At 34.8% G+C, this 20,767-nt stretch overlaps 1 protein-coding gene across 6 annotated transcripts in view; it reads right to left on the bottom strand.

The window, feature by feature from the left end:
* lig (ubiquitin-associated protein-like lingerer) overlaps positions 1-20,767 on the bottom strand; it is a 574,370-nt gene that overhangs the window by 33,167 nt on the left and 520,436 nt on the right. For all 6 annotated transcript variants that reach the window (XM_090377982.1, XM_090377983.1, XM_090377981.1 and 3 more), the window contains 2 exons: positions 14,906-14,989; positions 9,415-9,470 (listed from right to left, as the gene is read on the bottom strand). In XM_090377982.1, the coding sequence (XP_090234108.1) occupies positions 9,415-9,470; positions 14,906-14,989 (140 nt within the window). The remainder of the gene's footprint in view (positions 1-9,414; positions 9,471-14,905; positions 14,990-20,767) is intronic.

The following is a 20,767-nucleotide window of genomic DNA, read 5'->3' as shown; positions in this document are numbered from 1 at the left end:
AAAAACAGATATATACAGAAGAAATACTCATATAGGAAAGTTTCTGCACTTCTTGCACCCATGCAAGTAGCAACAATTGATATAATCAGTCATTAGCAAATTGGTTGGAAAAAACCCAAGTTCAAACCTTGACACAATGAATTTTTATGGGCTTTTTTCACAAATGCTGCTGAGCTAGACAGTCTCAGCAAGGGTAGCTGGTTTTTACCCTTCTGGAAAATCAGATTTTTCAAACAGGAAAATTAACCAGAAAATACATGCAATTTATAGACAATTTACTGAAGCCTCATAGCTTAGTTGCATAAGGCACTTAACACACATTTCATCTACTTCTACTTGTGTTACCCATACAGCGTTAAGAAATCTGTTTTATATTTATTTATAATTACTTAATGTAAAACTTTCAGTAAATCAGTACTAGAAATATGCAAGCTTAAATGTATCAAATTTTCAATTTGATACATTTATGGAATTAAAATTTGCATTTAGAAACATAAAAGTTATATTTGCCATTAACTTCTACAATCAAGCTATATTTGCTATACACAATTCAATATGATAGGATTGCAGGGTTATTTCAAAACAGTGGTTAACACTTTTGCTGTCAACTTTTCCGATGACCTTTTTGATCCGGGATTGAAAACTATGGGATTGAGTCAATCTTGTTTGGTGGAGGGCAGAGACATTTTTGGGCTCTCTTCTCACTATGACTGAATTAATCAGCCTCTGGTGAAAGCTGTGTGGCAAAAAATATCCAGTGTTTCTTCTGTCAAATTGAAACAAAAAGTTCTAAAAGTAGAGTGGTTCTCTCGTGAAGTGAATTAAAATACCGAAGCCACACATTGGGGGTGCAGTGAATATGTTAAAATCAAATCATGTCATGTTAGTGAAATTATTTTAGTGGTGATGAATCCATTATTTCTCATTCCACCCTGATATCTCTTACTTTAACTAAACCTTGGTTTCCAATAAGTGCTAAGGCTGTTCAAGATAAAAATATTACAGAATACTACTGCAACTGGCTTGTATCCAAATCTCAAATTCAATTTCTGCCTACACTAAAGTTCACAAAACTAAATTTGCATAACTGTTTTTAAAAATTAAAGCTTGTAAAACAGTTATTTAATCAATCCAAATTTGGTTTTGACCAGGTCAGGAGAGGAAAATTTGCTTCTTGTCTAAATAGTAATCAAATCTCCTGGTCAAAGAAACTGGCTACAATTTTTGTCCATCTATATTGCAACCTCTCTTACAACCTGCTGGTTTTACTGCTAATAAGTCAGCAAAGATAAAGCTGACTTATTAGCATCTTACTTTTCTCCTAACTCCCGTATTGATGATAGCAAATCACCTTCTACCATATCAAACACACTCCACTCAATGTCTTCTGTCAAGAAGGATGTTAGAAGAATTCTAGAAAAGAATAGCGAAAGCTTAAAAAGCGGTACTCACCTTGAAATTAATCTGCGATGGTTTACTTAGGTAGCGTGGTTAATGTTTAAGTTGAATTGTTAAATTGAAAAATTAAAAGGGAGGGAAGTAGGTAAAAGTTGACTGAGTTAAATAGGGGCAAGGAAATAGAAGTGTACACATCCAATCCTTGGTTGTCATCGAAATAAAAGAAAAGAAGAATAATTAAAAACCTATGTAAGTGAATCCGGTGAAGCCAATAGTCTTTACGAGGACTTTCGTTAGTTAAAGAACGTCTTCAGTTGGCAATGTGTGGGGAGAGAACGCGCATGGTATTTTAAGAATAAAAAATTATACTCTCGTGATGCCTTTTTTGACATGTGGGAACTTTAATCTCTAGAGGTTCCAAATTGGGGAAAGATTGAAGGGGAGTTTAGAATTTAGAATTTTGAGGTTAGAGTGGTGCTTGTACCATTCAATAACTAGGGCTTCATATTGAAGTATTCTGTAGCTGGATTTTAGTTTAATGATGGAAATGGCAGAGTCGATGAGCGGGTTGTGGTTGTGAGTCTGGGCATGAGTTGTAAGTTCTGTGACAGATTGGTTAGACGTGAGACTATGGAAATGGTAGTATGCACGGGTGTTGGATGTTTTTGATGAGCCAAATTTAGTAGTGGTACTTCCGATATAACATGTGTTGCAGTTTGGTTGACAATTAATGAGGCATATAATATTATTAAGGTCGTTTGTAGGATATTTGTATGTGTCAAGCTTTTCAAATCCACCAATCAAGCTTTTCAAAAAATTAATATCACAATATCCGATACAGACATCCTAGCTTCCTATGACGTTACTTCTCTTTACACAAATGTCCATAATCCATTTATTTTACAAGCCTTACGCAAATTCTTAGAAACAGACAATACCTTAACAAAACGTACCTCCCTTTCTATAGACCATATCCTTGAACTCACCACCCTTCTATTAGAAGCAAGATTTTTTAGATTCAACGAAAAAATCTTCCAATAAATATTTGGCTTACCAATGGGACTAGGGATTTCGGCCCCATTATCCGAAATCTACCTAGCCGCCATTGAAAGCCAAATTCTACACCCCTTTCCCCATGAACTAAAACTATACATGCGCTATGCCGACGACATTCTTGTAATAGGCAACAGATCCGTTATTGATAACCTCTTCGTAAAACTTAACTCTGTACACAATAGACTTAAATTCACCCTTGAAATTGGACAAAATAATCAGATAAATTTCCTTAATCTCACTATCTATATAACAGGCACAAAATTAAATACAAAAATTTTCAGGAAAAATACAAACACCGGTAAATACTTACATTTTGTTTCTCATCACCCTCTAAACACTAAAAAGGCAGTTTTATATAACCAAATTCACAATGCACTAAAGTACAGTTCCTTACCCACTGACCTTCACAATGAAATACAGTATATCACCGACAAATTTATATCCAGAGGTTACCCCCACCAACTTATTTTAAATACAATCCTTAATGCTAAAAATAAAATTAAATCTAACACCCCAACCAAAGACAAAAATAAAACAAACATCCGCATAGTCCTCCCTTACCACAATGAACTAGCAGGAAAGTTCCGACGCCTATTTAACAACACTGATATCTCTCTTGTTTTTTCCACCTACAACAAATTAGGATCCTTCTTCAGCACCTATAAAGACACATACAAATATCCTACAAACGACCTTAATAATATTATATACCTCATTAATTGTCAACCAAACTGCAACACATGTTATATCGGAAGTACCACTACTAAATTTGGCTCATCAAAAACACCCAACACCCGTGCATACTACCATTTCCATAGTCTCACGTCTAACCAATCTGTCACAGAACTTACAACTCATGCCCAGACTCACAACCACAACCCGCTCATCGACTCTGCCATTTCCATCATTAAACTAAAATCCAGCTACAGAATACTTCAATATGAAGCCCTAGTTATTGAATGGTATAAGCACCACTCTAACCTCAAAATTCTAAATTCTAAGCTCCCCTTCAATCTTTCCCCAATTTGGAACCTCTCGAGATTAAAGTTCCCACATGTCAAAAAAGGCATCACGAGAGTATAATTTTTTATTCTTAAAATACCATGCGCGTTCTCTCCCCACACATTGCCAACTGAAGACGTTCTTTAACTAACGAAAGTCCTCGTAAAGACTATTGGCTTCACCGGATTCACTTACATAGGTTTTTAATTATTCTTCTTTTCTTTTATTTCGATGACAACCAAGGATTGGATGTGTACACTTCTATTTCCTTGCGCCTATTTAACTCAGTCAACTTTTACCTACTTCCTTCCCTTTTAATTTTTCAATTTAACAATTCAACTTAAACATTAACCATGCTACCTAAGTAAACCATCGCAGATTAATTTCAAGGTGAGTACCGCTTTTTAAGCTTTCGCTATTCTTTTCTAGTCTATTAACACGGTACTTGAAGATTTCTAAAAATTTCGTATTGTTAGAAGAATTCTTAACAATCTTCATGCCAAGAAAACCCCAGGTCCTGATGGCACTTCTCTGCTCTTAAAACCTATGCTTGTTTCTATTTCTGTTTTGTATTAACTTTTTTTTACTTTCTTAGTCCACAAGTGAATTTGCTTACATTCAGCAACTTTCCAAAGTAATGGAGAAATGCATTAACCGCCAACTCTTACGCTATCTCAAAAACTTCCATCTGAGCCATAATCACCAAAATGGATTCTGTTAGTGTTGAGATACTGGCTAATATTATTGGATAAACATCTATTTTTCGCAACTGTTTTTTTTTTCTCAGATTGCTCAGTGTGGGTGATGGTGGATTGTCTTTAACTTTACAACTAATGCTGGTACCCACCAACCATTCAGTTCTACCCACCACTCTTTTCCTCTTGTATATTAATTACCTTCTTTCTCTAACTATAAATCCATTTTATAGTTTTGACAATGACAGCACATTGAATTCCAACTCTTGGTTTGAGAAACCTGGCACTAACACAATCTTCTCAAACATCAACCGCTAATTCTGAAATGCTGATTTTCAAGTAATTCTACAATGAGGTGAAAAAAACTGGTTAACTTCAATCCTTCTAAAACCAAGCTCTTATTACCCACAAAACATAGTTCATTGTTCTCATCAGACTACATTTTGGAATAAGCTATGGCTTGAAGATTCACTATATGAGGGAACACCTCACCCCTATTTCCTTTTGTGAAGACAAAAATGTATAAATACATATTTTGGGCTCTTTTCACATGGTTTGGCTTAGTGTCTCATCTAAATAAGGTTCTAGCTCCTATGCTCATTTTTGATGACAGTCAGATTTCTGGACAAGAGTGCATATCTCTGAGGGGGGGGGAAAGATTACCCCAATTTCTAATCTCTCTCATGGCATAAGCACATCAGAAATATTATTTCCTGTGCATAAAAAAAATATTCTTTTAGCTCTAAATATTACTTTTCGTCTAAACTACACATTCTCTCTCTCTCTCTCTCTCTCTCTCTCTCTCTCTCTCTCTCTCTCTCTGTACAAATCTCAAATCCACCTTACCACAGAAAGTTGTTCCCCCATCTTGGGTGGTGTCCATGAAATCCGAAGCTTCTAAGACTCTACTCAAAAGAGAGCATCAGGTTAATAAATGACATCTCTTACAAATTCTTACCACCCTGTTTCATAGGAACAGAGTGGAGAGAGTTTGTGAGAGACAAGTCAAGCCTTCAGATACTTTCAGGAGTACTGTCCTTCTGAAATGGCCTTTGTAATCTCACTGTTTTCTTCTAAACCAGTCTGAACTGTGGTGCCTCAACCAGCCAACATCCATTCACCGTCCAACTCCAAACCTACAGAATTAACTTTTCCTCTTCCTCATCTACCTCTGTTACTTCTGTTTGTTGTAACAACCCTTTTTTCATATTTATTTCCTGAAAGTTGCAATCCAGAGAAATTAATGTGTAATGTCAACAAATGCCATATGTCTTAAACCTGTGTTACTAACTACTATAGGTTCTAATAATGTGTGTCAAGATTTTCATTAAATAAAAAAACTAGATGGGACAAGGGAAGCTCAAACAATCTGAAGGGTAACTGCTCAATCAGCAGAGAATGGCTACTCTAGACAAAGTGAATTACTGCAAAAGATTGCAAAACCTTCTCCAAATGGCAATACTCATCACAAATTCAACTAAGTGGAACGTAGAATTAAAAAGGCAATCAAGGCCCTTCTCAATACAGACAAGACAGAACACCGACTGGGCTAGTCAGGTGGGTAAAGTGCCTGCCTGGCAACCCAAAGGTTGCGGGTTCGAATCCCGCTTCGGGCTTGGATCAGAGTAAATGCAAAAACTTTGGGAGGTGCATTATGGCCATAGAAGCAGATGTGCCAACAACTAACAAAAAAAAAAAAAAAAAAACACAAGACACCTTTTCATACAAATATTAATCATAACAATTTCAAACCTCTATTTTTTCAAAGTGTAAAAGCTTACAAGCCTCTCCTATCAATTTTTTCCAATACTGGTGGTAAATGGGACCGGGCAGGCCCTATCCAAATGACTTCTTTTCCTTCTTCAAAATCACGTCATCTGTATTCTCATAAAAACTCAAAACATCTGTGAGGTCTCAAGGAGGGAACATATCAGCATGCTTTGATGTTGAATTTATGTTCACCAATATTAGAGGATCAAGGGAGGCATGTCAACCATCTATGTGTGAAGATATATTCTTCCAGAAGAGTGATATTTATCTACAAGGCCTTATCACTGGCTCCCCATGTGATTATAACTACCTAAAACTGGAGGGAGCCCAGCATGCATTTCTTTTTGAACTCAGTTAAGTGCCATAATATTCTTCCACAAAAGATTTGATAATATTACAAAAGGTATAATTTATATTTAAAATACTCTTGGCAACTAGCTTTTGAATATAAGACATCGTATTTTGCTGATTTTTTTTTTTTTTTTTTTTTTTTCAATTCTTTGGATTAATTATAGGGGTTTCTTAAAAGACTGATTCATTATGGGGGGGGGAATCTTGGGCAAAACTGTTTAAGTTCCAGATTACAGTAGATTGATAATCCGAACTAATTGGGACTGGGGTATTTGGGACTTCCAATTTGTTTGGATTTTTGAACTTATCAAAAATACTACTCTGGAGACTAAAAAAAAAAAAGTTTAGAAATAAAATACTGGCTTTAAAATCTGATAGACCACCTAATTTTTTGTTAAAATCCAGTAACCTTTCACACAAAAAAGTTCCAGATATGAGACTTTGTTTCACTCTCTGTATCTTCCTCCCTGTTCCAACCTAGGGTTGGATGAGGTGAAATCAAAGCCTTCTATTTTTTTCTACCTTCCCAAATCTCATCTTTTGTCATTCTCACCTGCTCAATTCCCTTCGTTTCAACATCTTCTCTAATCTGATCTCTCCATCTTTTCTGGGGGTCTTCCTCTCGGCCTCTTCTAATCCATTTTCATCTCAAAAATTCTTATTGGTATTCTGTTCGAGTTCATTCTCTTAATGTGTTCAAGCCATTGCAAACTTGATGCAGTCATCTTCTCCCACAAACTTTCTATTCTCAAGTTCCTAATGTTAAATATTTCTAATTTTGTCTCTTCTAGTTTTAGCCAGCATAATCCTTAACACCATTTCCATTGCTTGGATTCTGCTGGTATCCTTTTTATTCATCCTCCACATCTCAGCAGCATAGGTCAAAATATACCCTATTTGTCAGCTTTTTACACTTCATTGGAACTTCCCTAGCCCACAACAGGCTGTTAACATTACAGAAGAAACTCTGACTAGCTGCTATTCTACTTGTTATTTCCATATCTAGGCTGCCATCCTTTATTAATACACTCCCTAAGTACTTAAAATTGTCCACCACTTGCAACATTTCATCCCCTAATTTTATCCCTTTTACACTCACTTCTACCCCTTGTCTATCACAATCTCTCTGCTGTTTGGCTACTTATCTTTGGACCATACTCACTGACTACACTTTCCCAACGTGTTAGTTTCTCTTGAAGTTCTTCCTCCTTGTTTGCCCAGAGGACATCATCATCATCTGCAAACACACATATATATAAGGTATATAATATCTTCAATTCAATTGTAAAAATTTCTGCTTCCTTTTAAAAGACAAAGAAAACTACAGTACGGCAAAATAAAAATTCTGTAAAAACTCAGTTCAGAATCTTTTTACTACATATCTCACTGGCATGTATTGTGTTAGTTGCAATTTCTGTGAGCCGTGTTTTATTATTGATTGATGCTTATCTTTTTTTCTGTTTTAGATTTTACAACCCCTCCAAAAACAGTCAGTGAACAGAAATATCAGATTACAAAGTGTATTGAATAACAGATTACAAAGTGTTATGTTTAGTTAGTACTGTATGTATATTAATTTAAGCTACACAATTAATTTAATTTTGTAATTGGTAAGAGGGGAAAAAAAAAAAAGGTGCAAATTTGTGCTATACATCTTCATTTTTATAGCCTGTAGATAATATTCTTCAATTTTCGCTTATTAGAATTGCCATTTAATAGAATCAAAATTCAATTTGCAATGTGATCATAACCGGCACTTACTGTAATTATTTTATGGCACCAGCATAAAAAAATTAATGTTGGCTTGTTCGGATTATTGACATTCGGTTTTTTCGACGCTGTACCGTATTTTGAAAATGGTAAATCTGTGGGTACAAACACTATACATAAGATGGTGAAACACGTCTCAAATATGAATGTTCTGGAAAAGAATGAATCAGAGATGATTTGGCAATAAAGAGAAACTGCTTCTTTCTCTGATATACAAAGGAGTGGAAGCATGCTTCATATGTTGTTTCCCTTGAAAATGGTATTCTAAAACAAATGTAATGGATATCAGACATTCAATTTCTAAATAATAATCAACAACAAAATATAAGTGTGAAATAATGTATGGGTTGGAAGGACCTTAGAACACTGATCAAGGAAATATGATTACGAAGGTCATTAAACTGCAAAAGTTAAATAAAAGTTGTATCTCATAATCAACAAAGACACTATACACATTAACCTTATGTAGTCCCCATTATGTTCAATAAACTTCCTCCACTGCTGCATTAACACTTGGGTTCCTCAAGAGAAGTTTTGTGTTAGGTCTTGAAGTCATTCATGCACCACTATCTTCATCTGAAAGGAAGTGATGTCCTCTTAGTTCATCTTTCAGAGCATATTTGCTCTGAAAGATGCCAGGACTCATCTCCAGTCACTATGTGCTGAACCATCATTAATCTTGCCAGCTGCAGCAATTTTTTTCAATAGTAATGCGAGAGTTTCTTGTATGAGTTCCTCTATTGTTGGTATGACATCTGGCATCATAACAAAATGTACTTGTCTTGGTGAAGGAGAGGCATCAACACTCAATACTGTTCTTATTCACCCATTCATGAACTTACCATTGACTCATGCACACTTCACTAGCCAACATTCTGCAATAAATTTCAGCAGGTTTTATTCCTTCTGCAATCAAAAATTGAATTACATTAGCATCTTGAAAATTGACTGTTTCCAAATTATGCCAGCAGATAGTGCCAACTGGGCACTCTGTGTTTCTAACACACTTTGATCAATAATTTGACAAAAGATCATCACTGGTTTTATCACAACATACATTTCAAGTTGATTTGGCAGTTTTGATTTCAATGTTCTTTGTACTTTTTTTGTTTAACCCTCAAAATCACGTCATATTGCTAAGGAAATATCCAAAAAATTCCACTATATAATGAAAATTTATGCTTCTCAGTTTACAGCTTTGTTTATTAATACATCTTAAGAGATGTGTAATTTTCTCCAATAACAACAAATCAGATTAGTGAAGAGCTATTTCTAAAGAGTGGTAACGATAGTTGAAAGAGCACAGTAGAAATATTTAAGAGCTCTATAATAGGAATATCTAATAATACATTACAAACAAAATGTTGCTTACCTTTGCTAGTTGTGCATGAGTCTTGTTATAAACTGACGCTGATAAATCATTCCCTCCTACAAGAAAACTATACATTAAGCCACCCATTGCATTAAGTGATATAAGAATAAAATACTTATAACCATATATCATAGAATATATGAACAGGGTGCGTAAATTTAAAAAAATTAAAATCATACTTCATTTTATTTAATGAATTTAGTCAAAACTTACTGTGTCACTAACCACTGTTTCAAATAATCAAAAATTCACTAATCACTAAACCTTTTATAGTACTCTTGATTTTTTTAAGGAGTCCTTATGTGCTGTAATGTAATAACTAGATCGTATGTATAGCTTAGCTTAATTTTCAGCACTCACCTCAGGGGAGGTACCAATAGACTGCAGATGGGCAAATGTGACCCTAATTCACAAAGGATGATCAAAGGCTGACACAAGTAATTATAGACCTCTGAGTTTAACTTCTGTTCCAGGAAATTAATGAAGGCACTGGTTAAAGAAGCACTACAGGATCATCTAGACAAGACTTCAGTTAGGTGAATGCTGAAAATTAAGCTAAGCTATACATACGATCTACCTTTTATAGTAGTAACAAGAAATCTACATCATTAGTAAGACATATACAGTACTTTGTAGTATACAATGTTGCAGTCTTTTTGTTCAAGCTGCAGGGCCAGTTTTTCTGTGTGCATAATATTCCAAGTTTTTAGAAAGATATAAAATGCCTGCATGCACTAACTGACACAGACAAACTCATTCAGTCAGCTCTGCAATAAATGTTCTACTTATAAATAATTGGATTCAAACTGAGATCTTGCCAAAACAAGTGGCAAGGTAACAAAACTCACCAGTTCAAATAGGTAACTAATAAAACAGTTCACAAAAAAAAAAAAAGCAGGGACATTAACTCAATTAACTGACTTACTTATGTGAGCAATATTGTCTTTTATTCATATAAAGGATTGTGTTTATTAATAACAAGCAATTCCTAGAAATACATACAAATACCTCAAAGGCAGATATTGTTGGGATATCAGAGATATGGTGTCACACAGACATAAGCCGTGCAGAATTGGAATTCGGGGAGTACAATGTGTACAGAAAGGATAGACAGGACAGGAAGGGAGGAGAGGTTATGCTGTTAGTTAAGAAACACAAAATCTAAGAAAATGTATCCAATTGATGTTGGTGGACAATGCAATGTTGAGTCTGTCTGGTGTGACATAAGCACTGGGAAAGGAAAAATGAGAGTAAGTGCGTGTTATAGACCTAATGAATCTGATGAGTATAATGAGCAATTGTGCAGAGAAATAGAGTGGGCCAGTAAACCAGAATGTAATATAATGGAAGATTTTAACTTTCCAGATATTGACTGGAACTTGTGGTTTGGTCACTCGCACACTAGCAAGGTTTTTCTGGATTTATTGGATGACTGTTTTCTACAGCAACATGTTCGAAAGGCAACCAGAGGGAGTAATACTCTTGATCTGATTATCAGCAGTGATTATTCATGATTAAGAATTTGCAGATAAAGGAACCACTGGGTGACAGTGATAACAATGTACTGATGTGGGAATTACTTAAAGATGTAACTACCATCAAGGTTAAAGGGAAGGGCTTTGCTTTCTTAAAGGTGACTACAGTTTTTAAATTCTGTACAGTGGGATCAACTGATGATGTTACCAACACTGAATTCTAAATGGTTTAATTTTGGAGGTTACTAGGCTTTTCATTCCAACTAAGAAATACTGTTCAAGACCTAAATGGATGTCAGATGAATTAATGAGGCTCGTGGCAGAGAAGACAAATGTATGGGATGCATATAATGTATCAGGTGACACAGAAGCCTATGGAAGATATAAACTAGTCTGTAATCAAGTAACAAAGAAGGTTAGGCAGGCAAAGGCAGATTACAAGAAATCTTAGACAAAGGATGCAAAGAAAAACAGCAAAGAATTCTTTACTTATGCAAACTCTAGAAGGAAGGGATGAATCAGATTGGACCACTTAACATAGATGGGTTGACTATTGATGATCATACTCAGGTAGCTGATAAACTGAATGGGTATTTTGCATCTACATTCACACATGAGGAGTTATTTAATGAGGGGAGTGCCAGAAGTTTATCAAACTCTAACAGGGAGCTAAGTGATTTTGTAATAACTGAGAGCAAAGTGTAGGAGAAATTGTTGAAGTTAAAAAAAAAAAGGCACCTGGGATGGACAGGATCTATCCAGTTATGTGCAAATGTATCACCAATTCACAAAGGGGATTCAAAAGGCGACACAAGTAACTACAGCCCTCTTAGTTTAGCTTGTGTTCCGAGGAAAAAAATGGAATCACTGGTTAAAGAAGCACTGCAGGATCATCTAGACAAGACTGCAGTAATAGTTAAGACACAGCATTGGTTTGTTAATGGGAAGTCTTGTCTGACAAATTTGATTGGATTCTATGATGCGGTCACAAAGGAACTGAATGCCAAAAATAATTTTGATATCACATACTTGGATTTCAGGAAAGTTTTTGATACTGCTGCACATGGACGACTGCTATACAAATTGGAGAGGTATGGCATTAAGGTTAAGTTGCTACGATGGATAAAAGGATGGCTGCATGGGAGATGAGTGGTAATCAATGGACAATGGACTTTGTGGACAAATGTTATTAGTGGAGTTTCCCATGGTTTGGTGTTGGGCCCATTGTTTTGTGTATATATATATATATATATATATATACTATCATTGAATTATATTAAAATAAGTTAATTATGATAAAGTGAAAAGCCCATTGTTTTGTGTATATATATATATATATATATATATATATATATATATATATATATATATATACTATCATTGAATTATATTAAAATAAGTTAATTATGATAAAGTGAAAATAAATAATTAATTAAGCATTCATTAGAGGCAGCGACAGGCAATTCCTCCATATGAAGCTGAAAAACATCCAATATTTTAAATTAAATAAAATAAAACATAAGCCAGTAGTATGGCAAAGACTGTAGAACGAAAAGTAACATAAAAATAACCCAAATAAACAAACAAACGAAAAACAAGAATAGACATAAATAGTAGCCCAAAAACCCTCGTATAATTTCAAACTTTAAATCCAATTAACAAACCTATACAAAATTTAGAATAATGCCAATTACTTATTAATTTAGCGGTACCTCCCCCCCCCCGAGAGGTACCAGTTCCAAAAGACGTGAAATATCACCAAAAGAGGGTTAAAGGAACTACAAAACGATAACAAAATCAAAATAAATTAAAATAAAATAGACTGACCATCATGCCCCATATCAACAGAGGACCACGAGGCCAATAATGGTCATGGAATTAGCAATGATATGCTAATTTAGCATTGCCCGTGCCGCCATCTATTTTTTTTTTTTTCCCCTCCTATATAAGCTGATTCAGCTTACAGTATGTCAGTGGTGTGGCTCTGCTCTAGAGTGCTGTCAGTTCTATAATTTATTTTTTCGCTGCATAAGGACCACTGCCGTGCAAATCCTCTGCATTGGTGGATCAATTGGAGGAGGGAGGGTGAATTGGTGCTTCGATCTTTTCACCGTTGCGACGATTTGTATAGCGATTGAAATGCAGCGATTCCATGACCATTATTGGCCTCGTGGTCCTTTGTCGATATGGGGCATGATGGTCAGTCTATTTTATTTTAATTTATTTTGATTTTTGTTATCGTTTGGTAGTTCCTTTAACCCTCTTTTGGTGATATTTCACGTCTTTTGGAACTGGTACCTCTCGGGGGGGGGGGGGGGTACCACTAAATTAATAAGTAATTGGCATTATTCTAAATTTTGTATAGTTTTTGTTAATTGGATTTAAAGTTTGAAATTATACGAGGGTTTCTGGGCTACTATTTATGTCTATTCTTGTTTTTCGTTTGTTTATTTGGGTTATTTTTATGTTAATTTTCGCTCTACAGTTTTTGCCATACTACTGGCTTATGTTTTATTTTATTTAATTTAAAATATTGGATATATATATATATCAATGATATTGATGAAGGTATATCAGGTTTAATGTCCAAGTTTGCAGATGATACAAAGGTTGGCAGGGTTGTTGACAGTAAAGACTGTATGCTACTCCAACTGGATCTAGATAAGTTGGGGAAATGGGCTGAGAAGTGGCAGCTGAAGTTTAACATTGGTAGCAATCACCTGCGAGGTGATCTGATTGAGCTGTATAAGGCCTTGAATGGGTTGAGCAAGCTGAATGCTGATGAGATTCTTCCACTTACTCAAATTAAAACCTGAGGGGCACAGATTCAAATTGAAGAAAGACATTTGTAGAATAGATGCGTGGAAATTTGCTTTTAGTCAGCAGGTAATTGATTGATTGGTGGAATAGACTTCCATCTTTTGTTGTGAAAGTTGATAGCCTAAATAAATTTAAGGCTGAGCTGGACAGGCATTTGGAATGAATGGAGGGGTGAAATGGGAGGATTTTTTTTTTTGGCTGATGCTGCATAAGCTTGTTTTCTTGCATCGTATGCCTCTACTAATGCTAATGCTAAAAAGCTGCCAACTTCTGACTCAAAAACCTGTAGATCAGGTAACTACAAGCACGAGGAAAACAAGACATTTTTGGTACAAGCACTGAGCTCCTTGAAAGAGTTCTAAGGCAAGCAACATGCTTGGTGAAACTGGCAGAAGGGTGTCCATATTCAAATTACAAGGTTATTTATTTGTTATTTAGTTTTTTTTTAGGAGCATTAGCAACTAAGGCTATATTGCTCCAGTGCGGTGGTCATTCCCTGACCTTTCCGCATGCTCCGTATTTGATGGTGACGGGCTCGAACCCCGGTCTAATCAAGAAGCGTGTGCTACGTACTGCTGCTCCTTCCCACCTGGCTACGGAGGTGCCTCAAATTACAAGAGAAAGAGGTTTAGAGTGACTTGTAAAAAGTTTCATTTTATTCATCAAGTTGTTAGTTATGGAATAAGTTCCCATGGGTAGTTGAGGCTGACAATCTTGGGAAATTGGTCAGTTGAATAAGGAGTAAAATACATAAGTATATTTATTTTATTTATTCATTTTTTGTGACTGGTGCTTCCTTGCATTACATGGCTAATACTAATAAATGGAAAATGACAAAACATTCATGACTACTTAGGTTATAATTTTATTTTTTAAAAATAGCCAATAATATTCAAAATATATTTCCTTTGAGTAAGGTCTGAACACACGTGCACGCACTTTATGAGAGTTTCTTCAATATTATTCGCCAATTTTACAACACGCGCGCGATAGGAAAAATGGGTTGACTGTAATATATAACAAAGAAATAAATAAAATAAATGTAGACCCACCTCTGACTGTATTTTACATAAAAAAATAGTTTAACAATTTAAAGCTGTGCATTAGCTTACATTAATTACTAATAAAAATTGATAAATCAATGTTGTTAGTAGAAATGTATACAAAAGTTCAAAATATTAATCTCATTTCCTTACCTGACACTAGTTTAACCTGATTCTGTGAAGCTACTCCATAAGTACCTTTTGTGAAGTCTTGGTTTTGTGTCAGCCCTTCATAACCTATAAGAAATGAAAGTTTATAGAAACCTTCTATATATAAGAGCATAACTAGATAGTATGTATCAGAGCTGTAATACTCAATATGTTCTACGTTGATAATAATATTAGTAAATTAATAAGAGGAGTTTACCTCAATATAGTACGTGGAACACTTCCGTATGATACCCTCCAGAAATTAGAACGGAAAAAACGAAAAAATCGACAACTTACCGGTACATTAAAGTAAAATATAAATAATTAAAGTAAAATATAAATAATTAAATAATCAATTTAACACAATTCAAAATCAATTCAAAACAATTAAAATTCAAATTAACGCAATTAAAAGAATTAACGAAAATATTCAAAGCGATTTTCCTTCCTGAAGCTGACAATGCTTTTCGACCGACTGTCGTGATCACAGGAATGAAAATTACCGAATCAGGCTAAACCTGCAACTTAAATAGTGATTATATGTCTTCGCGCATGCGCGTAAAGGTCCACGCATCGGAGATCAAATATGGCCGCCGAACATTAACAGAATTCTCGTGTAATTTAATTTCAACGGTTTCTGCAATTAATAGTCACGTATAATTACGTTGAACGTTAAGTATTTTGGCCTCGTTAAATAAAAAAGTATGTTTTTCGTTAATGGCATGAAAGGCTAATTCTGACGCTGCTGACCGAGAAGCACGAACTGAGGTTTCGTGTTGATTTACACGAATATTAAGAGAAAACCGCGTCGAACCCTGGTAAGACGAGTCGCAATCACCACAAGAAATGTTGTATACTAGATCATTAATTTGTGTTGCGAACGCAGAAAGAACCGAGCGATTGTTCAGTATAGTGTGTAACTTCCGTATAGGCCTAGCTATAATTTTAAATTTGGTATCTTTAAAGAATCTGTTAAGTTGTTTGTGCCACTGTTCAACATATGGGACAGAAATAAAGTATTTTTTGATATTGCTGATTGGTGTAGTATTTTTTTATCCTATCCCTTAGCTTGTACCCTAATTCGATTTATTGTGTTAATGGGGTAACCCCTGTTCAAGAATCTGCTAGTTAATATTTGTATTTCTGAGTCCAAAGCAGAATCCGTCGTTGAATATTTATAGGCATTTAGAAATTGATTAAAGATAATCGATCTTTTGTAGGTGAACGGGTGGTAGCTATTATAATGAAGAAGCATACCGGTGTTTGTGGGTTTTCGATAGATGCTAAATTGTATTTTGTTCGAGTCACGGGTAAGCGTGAAATTTAGAAAGTTTAATGACTTAGTATCCGTATCTTCCCTTTCCAATGTAAATTTGAGTCTAGAATGAATATTATTAAACGAATGTAAAATGTCTTGGATAGTACTACTATCAGTAATAACTAGAACATCGTCTAAATATCTCCCATAGTATGTGATACGGGGAAGAAAAGGTGTCAAATGTATCTGCTCAATCGTTGAGAGATAGATCTCTGACATTAAGCCACTCAGGCTCAAACCCATTGGTAATCCAAAAATTTGTTTGTACACCTTGTCTCGAAAGGTGATGTAGTTAGCCTCAGCTAATAGTTTAATTAAGTGAAAAATTTCCTTAATGGGCAGCTTCGTATAATTAATCGGTGTCGAGTTTTTATTTAACATATCCCAAATAATATCTAATGTGTATTCAACGTTTACATTCGTATATAATGAGGTAACATCTAATGAGAATAAATTGTCATTGTCGCCGAGTCTACAGTCTTTAAGATTATTAAATAATGTATCGTAATTCTTAATCCCAAATTGTATAACCTGTCTAAAAGGTTTTATAATATTATATACATGTGTGGCTAAGGCTGAAAATGCCGAGTTCGGATAAACAAAAAGGTATTTTTGTTTATCCGAATATCGAGATTTTAAGGCAAGCTTAACAATATTACGTGATGTCACCAGAATGGCTTGGTACAAAATTACATTAAATCTACACTAAGGTACTCGGCCCAAAGTTATCATATTTCTTTCCTAAAATATTGCCTTCAAAACAACATCGTTCCGAAGTTTGCCAGGGTGAATTTAAATCAAAAAATTTCAGGCATAAAACAACTATCACTGGCGACATCACGTAATATTGTTAAGCTTGCCTTAAAATCTCGATATTCGGATAAACAAAAATACCTTTCCCAGGTTAGGAAGCTTCGCGATAAATTAAAAAATTATCTACATCCGAACGATTGGTCTGTATTGAAGACCTCCATAGATTTGCGACGGGAAGCACAAACCTCAGAAATAAAAAACAGACACGTTAATAAGTTGCAAACATTATCGAATAGTTCAAGACACGTTCATGCGAATTCTAACACATTGTCGCGAGCTTGCGACCAAGTTCACACGAGTTGGGTGACATCCCCCCCCCCACAGACATAACGCACTACCACAGAATATGTCGGCTAGTTCACGAACACCCCCTCACTCAGTATCCAACGAACCAACATATCAACAGGTTACAAATCTTTCCTCGTGTACACTATCGCAGGACCAGATTTCACTTTTATCCAAAGGATTAAATTATAATTTACCACCTCGAAAGCTGCCAAAAAAACAATGCGTAATTGATATTGAATTTGGACTTCGTAGTGTTCCACAAAAAGATGTATTTATTCAACAAGTTAACCAAGTAGTAAATAACATAAAAGAAACGCGACTTCCTAAATTGAATACACATGACAGTTCAGCTTTACGAGAACTTCGAGAAAATAAGGACATTATTATACAGAGGGCAGATAAAGGAGATACAGTGGTAATACTAGATAAACATGATTATATTAATAAGTTAGATTCAGTTGTATCTGATACCTCCACTTATCGTGAAGTGGAACCGGCACTGTTTACCAATTTGGTAAATCAATACAATAAAACGTTAACCACATATCGTAAAAACGACTACATTACTATGGTTCAGTTGAAGAAATTGAAGTCCAGAACATGCAATATTCCTGCACTTTTTGGTCAGGTAAAATTACACAAGCCTGGATTTCCGATTCGACCTATTGTTTCCTACAGGAACTCGGCATTTTCAGCCTTAGCCACACATGTATATAATATTATAAAACCTTTTAGACAGGTTATACAATTTGGGATTAAGAATTACGATACATTATTTAATAATCTTAAAGACTGTAGACTCGGCGACAATGACAATTTATTCTCATTAGATGTTACCTCATTATATACGAATGTAAACGTTGAATACACATTAGATATTATTTGGGATATGTTAAATAAAAACTCGACACCGATTAATTATACGAAGCTGCCCATTAAGGAAATTTTTCACTTAATTAAACTATTAGCTGAGGCTAACTACATCACCTTTCGAGACAAGGTGTACAAACAAATTTTTGGATTACCAATGGGTTTGAGCCTGAGTGGCTTAATGTCAGAGATCTATCTCTCAACGATTGAGCAGATACATTTGACACCTTTTCTTCCCCGTATCACATACTATGGGAGATATTTAGACGATGTTCTAGTTATTACTGATAGTAGTACTATCCAAGACATTTTACATTCGTTTAATAATATTCATTCTAGACTCAAATTTACATTGGAAAGGGAAGATACGGATACTAAGTCATTAAACTTTCTAAATTTCACGCTTACCCGTGACTCGAACAAAATACAATTTAGCATCTATCGAAAACCCACAAACACCGGTATGCTTCTTCATTATAATAGCTACCACCCGTTCACCTACAAAAGATCGATTATCTTTAATCAATTTCTAAATGCCTATAAATATTCAACGAAGGATTCTGCTTTGGACTCAGAAATACAAATATTAACTAGCAGATTCTTGAACAGGGGTTACCCCATTAACACAATAAATCGAATTAGGGTACAAGCTAAGGATAGGATAAAAAAATACTACACCAATCAGCAATATCAAAAAATACTTTATTTCTGTCCCATATGTTGAACAGTGGCACAAACAACTTAACAGATTCTTTAAAGATACCGAATTTAAAATTATAGCTAGGCCTATACGGAAGTTACACACTATACTGAACAATCGCTCGGTTCTTTCTGCGTTCGCAACACAAATTAATGATCTAGTATACAACATTTCTTGTGGTGATTGCGACTCGTCTTACCAGGGTTCGACGCGGTTTTCTCTTAATATTCGTGTAAATCAACACGAAACCTCAGTTCGTGCTTCTCGGTCAGCAGCGTCAGAATTAGCCTTTCATGCCATTAACGAAAAACATACTTTTTTATTTAACGAGGCCAAAATACTTAACGTTCAACGTAATTATACGCGACTATTAATTGCAGAAACCGTTGAAATTAAATTACACGAGAATTCTGTTAATGTTCGGCGGCCATATTTGATCTCCGATGCGTGGACCTTTACGCGCATGCGCGAAGACATATAATCACTATTTAAGTTGCAGGTTTAGCCTGATTCGGTAATTTTCATTCCTGTGATCACGACAGTCGGTCGAAAAGCATTGTCAGCTTCAGGAAGGAAAATCGCTTTGAATATTTTCGTTAATTCTTTTAATTGCGTTAATTTGAATTTTAATTGTTTTGAATTGATTTTGAATTGTGTTAAATTGATTATTTAATTATTTATATTTTACTTTAATTATTTATATTTTACTTTAATGTACCGGTAAGTTGTCGATTTTTTCGTTTTTTCCGTTCTAATTTCTGGAGGGTATCATACGGAAGTGTTCCACGTACTATATTGAGGTAAACTCCTCTTATTAATTTACTAATAACAGCATAACAAATACAAACAACATATCACACATTTTTGAACTAAATTATTCACTTAAAAGTTGATTTTTAAAATGAGTAGGTTTAAATCTTCAGTGATTTTAATTAATATTCCAAAAAAGTTTTTTAGGCTTATTAGTAATATTTTATTTTAATAACATAAAAAGTGTATTATATCATTCTTATCTTTTCACGACAAGAACAAAATATCACTTTTTAGAACCAGCCCCAATTTTTAAAATCCTAAGCTAGCCAATCTTAGAAAATAAAATGGCATGGTTAGAATTCCAGTATGACTACCATGACATATCTTCAGAGAAAACTAAGTGATTGTTGTCTAGTAAACAAAACATTTCATTCAATAAAACAAAAACAACTCTGCCACAAAGGATAAGGCTAAATCTAGCCTGGAAATACTAAAAGGTGGTAACCAATACAGACAACTAAAAAGGTCTGGTATAGAAATAATGTTAGGTCAAGACCCAAGGGAAGACAAAAAATAATAATAAAAATAAATAAAATAAATTAAAATGCAAATTATAAAAATAAAGGGTACACAAGTGGAGACCTATTGGGCCTCAAAGCACACAGGAGTAAATATGTCTAAACAAAAATATAATGTAGTTAAGCTAATGATGCCTATATAAGTCCTTCACAGATACAAATTCAAATGAGGGCCTGGAGGGTAACAGACCAAAAATATAAGAAATCTGCTACTATACACTTGTGAAAATATGAACATAGTTTCATCCCATTTCTAGGGTTACTACCATAACATTAGGAATTGGGAGAACTATTCTCTCACAAGTCAAGAGCCATGAAGAAATCTAAGGTTTCAATGGAAACCAAGGGAAATTATACATGTAGATTACATAAGAACGAGAGTTTGTTTGTTTGTTATTTGTTTTTTAGGAGCATTAGCAACTAAAGCCATATTGCTCTGGGGATATGTGGTGGTCACTGGCCCGAACCCTGGTCTAATAAAGAAGCATGTGCTATGCACTGCTGCTCCCGCCCACCTGGCTACGGAGATGCAGATGCCCCAAGAA

This window comes from Mastigoproctus giganteus, chromosome 7 (genome assembly GCF_048544385.1).
Source record: "Mastigoproctus giganteus isolate SK-2022 chromosome 7, ASM4854438v1, whole genome shotgun sequence".
In the NCBI taxonomy this organism is placed as follows: domain Eukaryota; kingdom Metazoa; phylum Arthropoda; class Arachnida; order Uropygi; family Thelyphonidae; genus Mastigoproctus; species Mastigoproctus giganteus.
The sequence above is the reverse complement of the archived record's forward strand: the minus strand, read 5'-3'. Positions and strand labels throughout refer to the sequence as shown.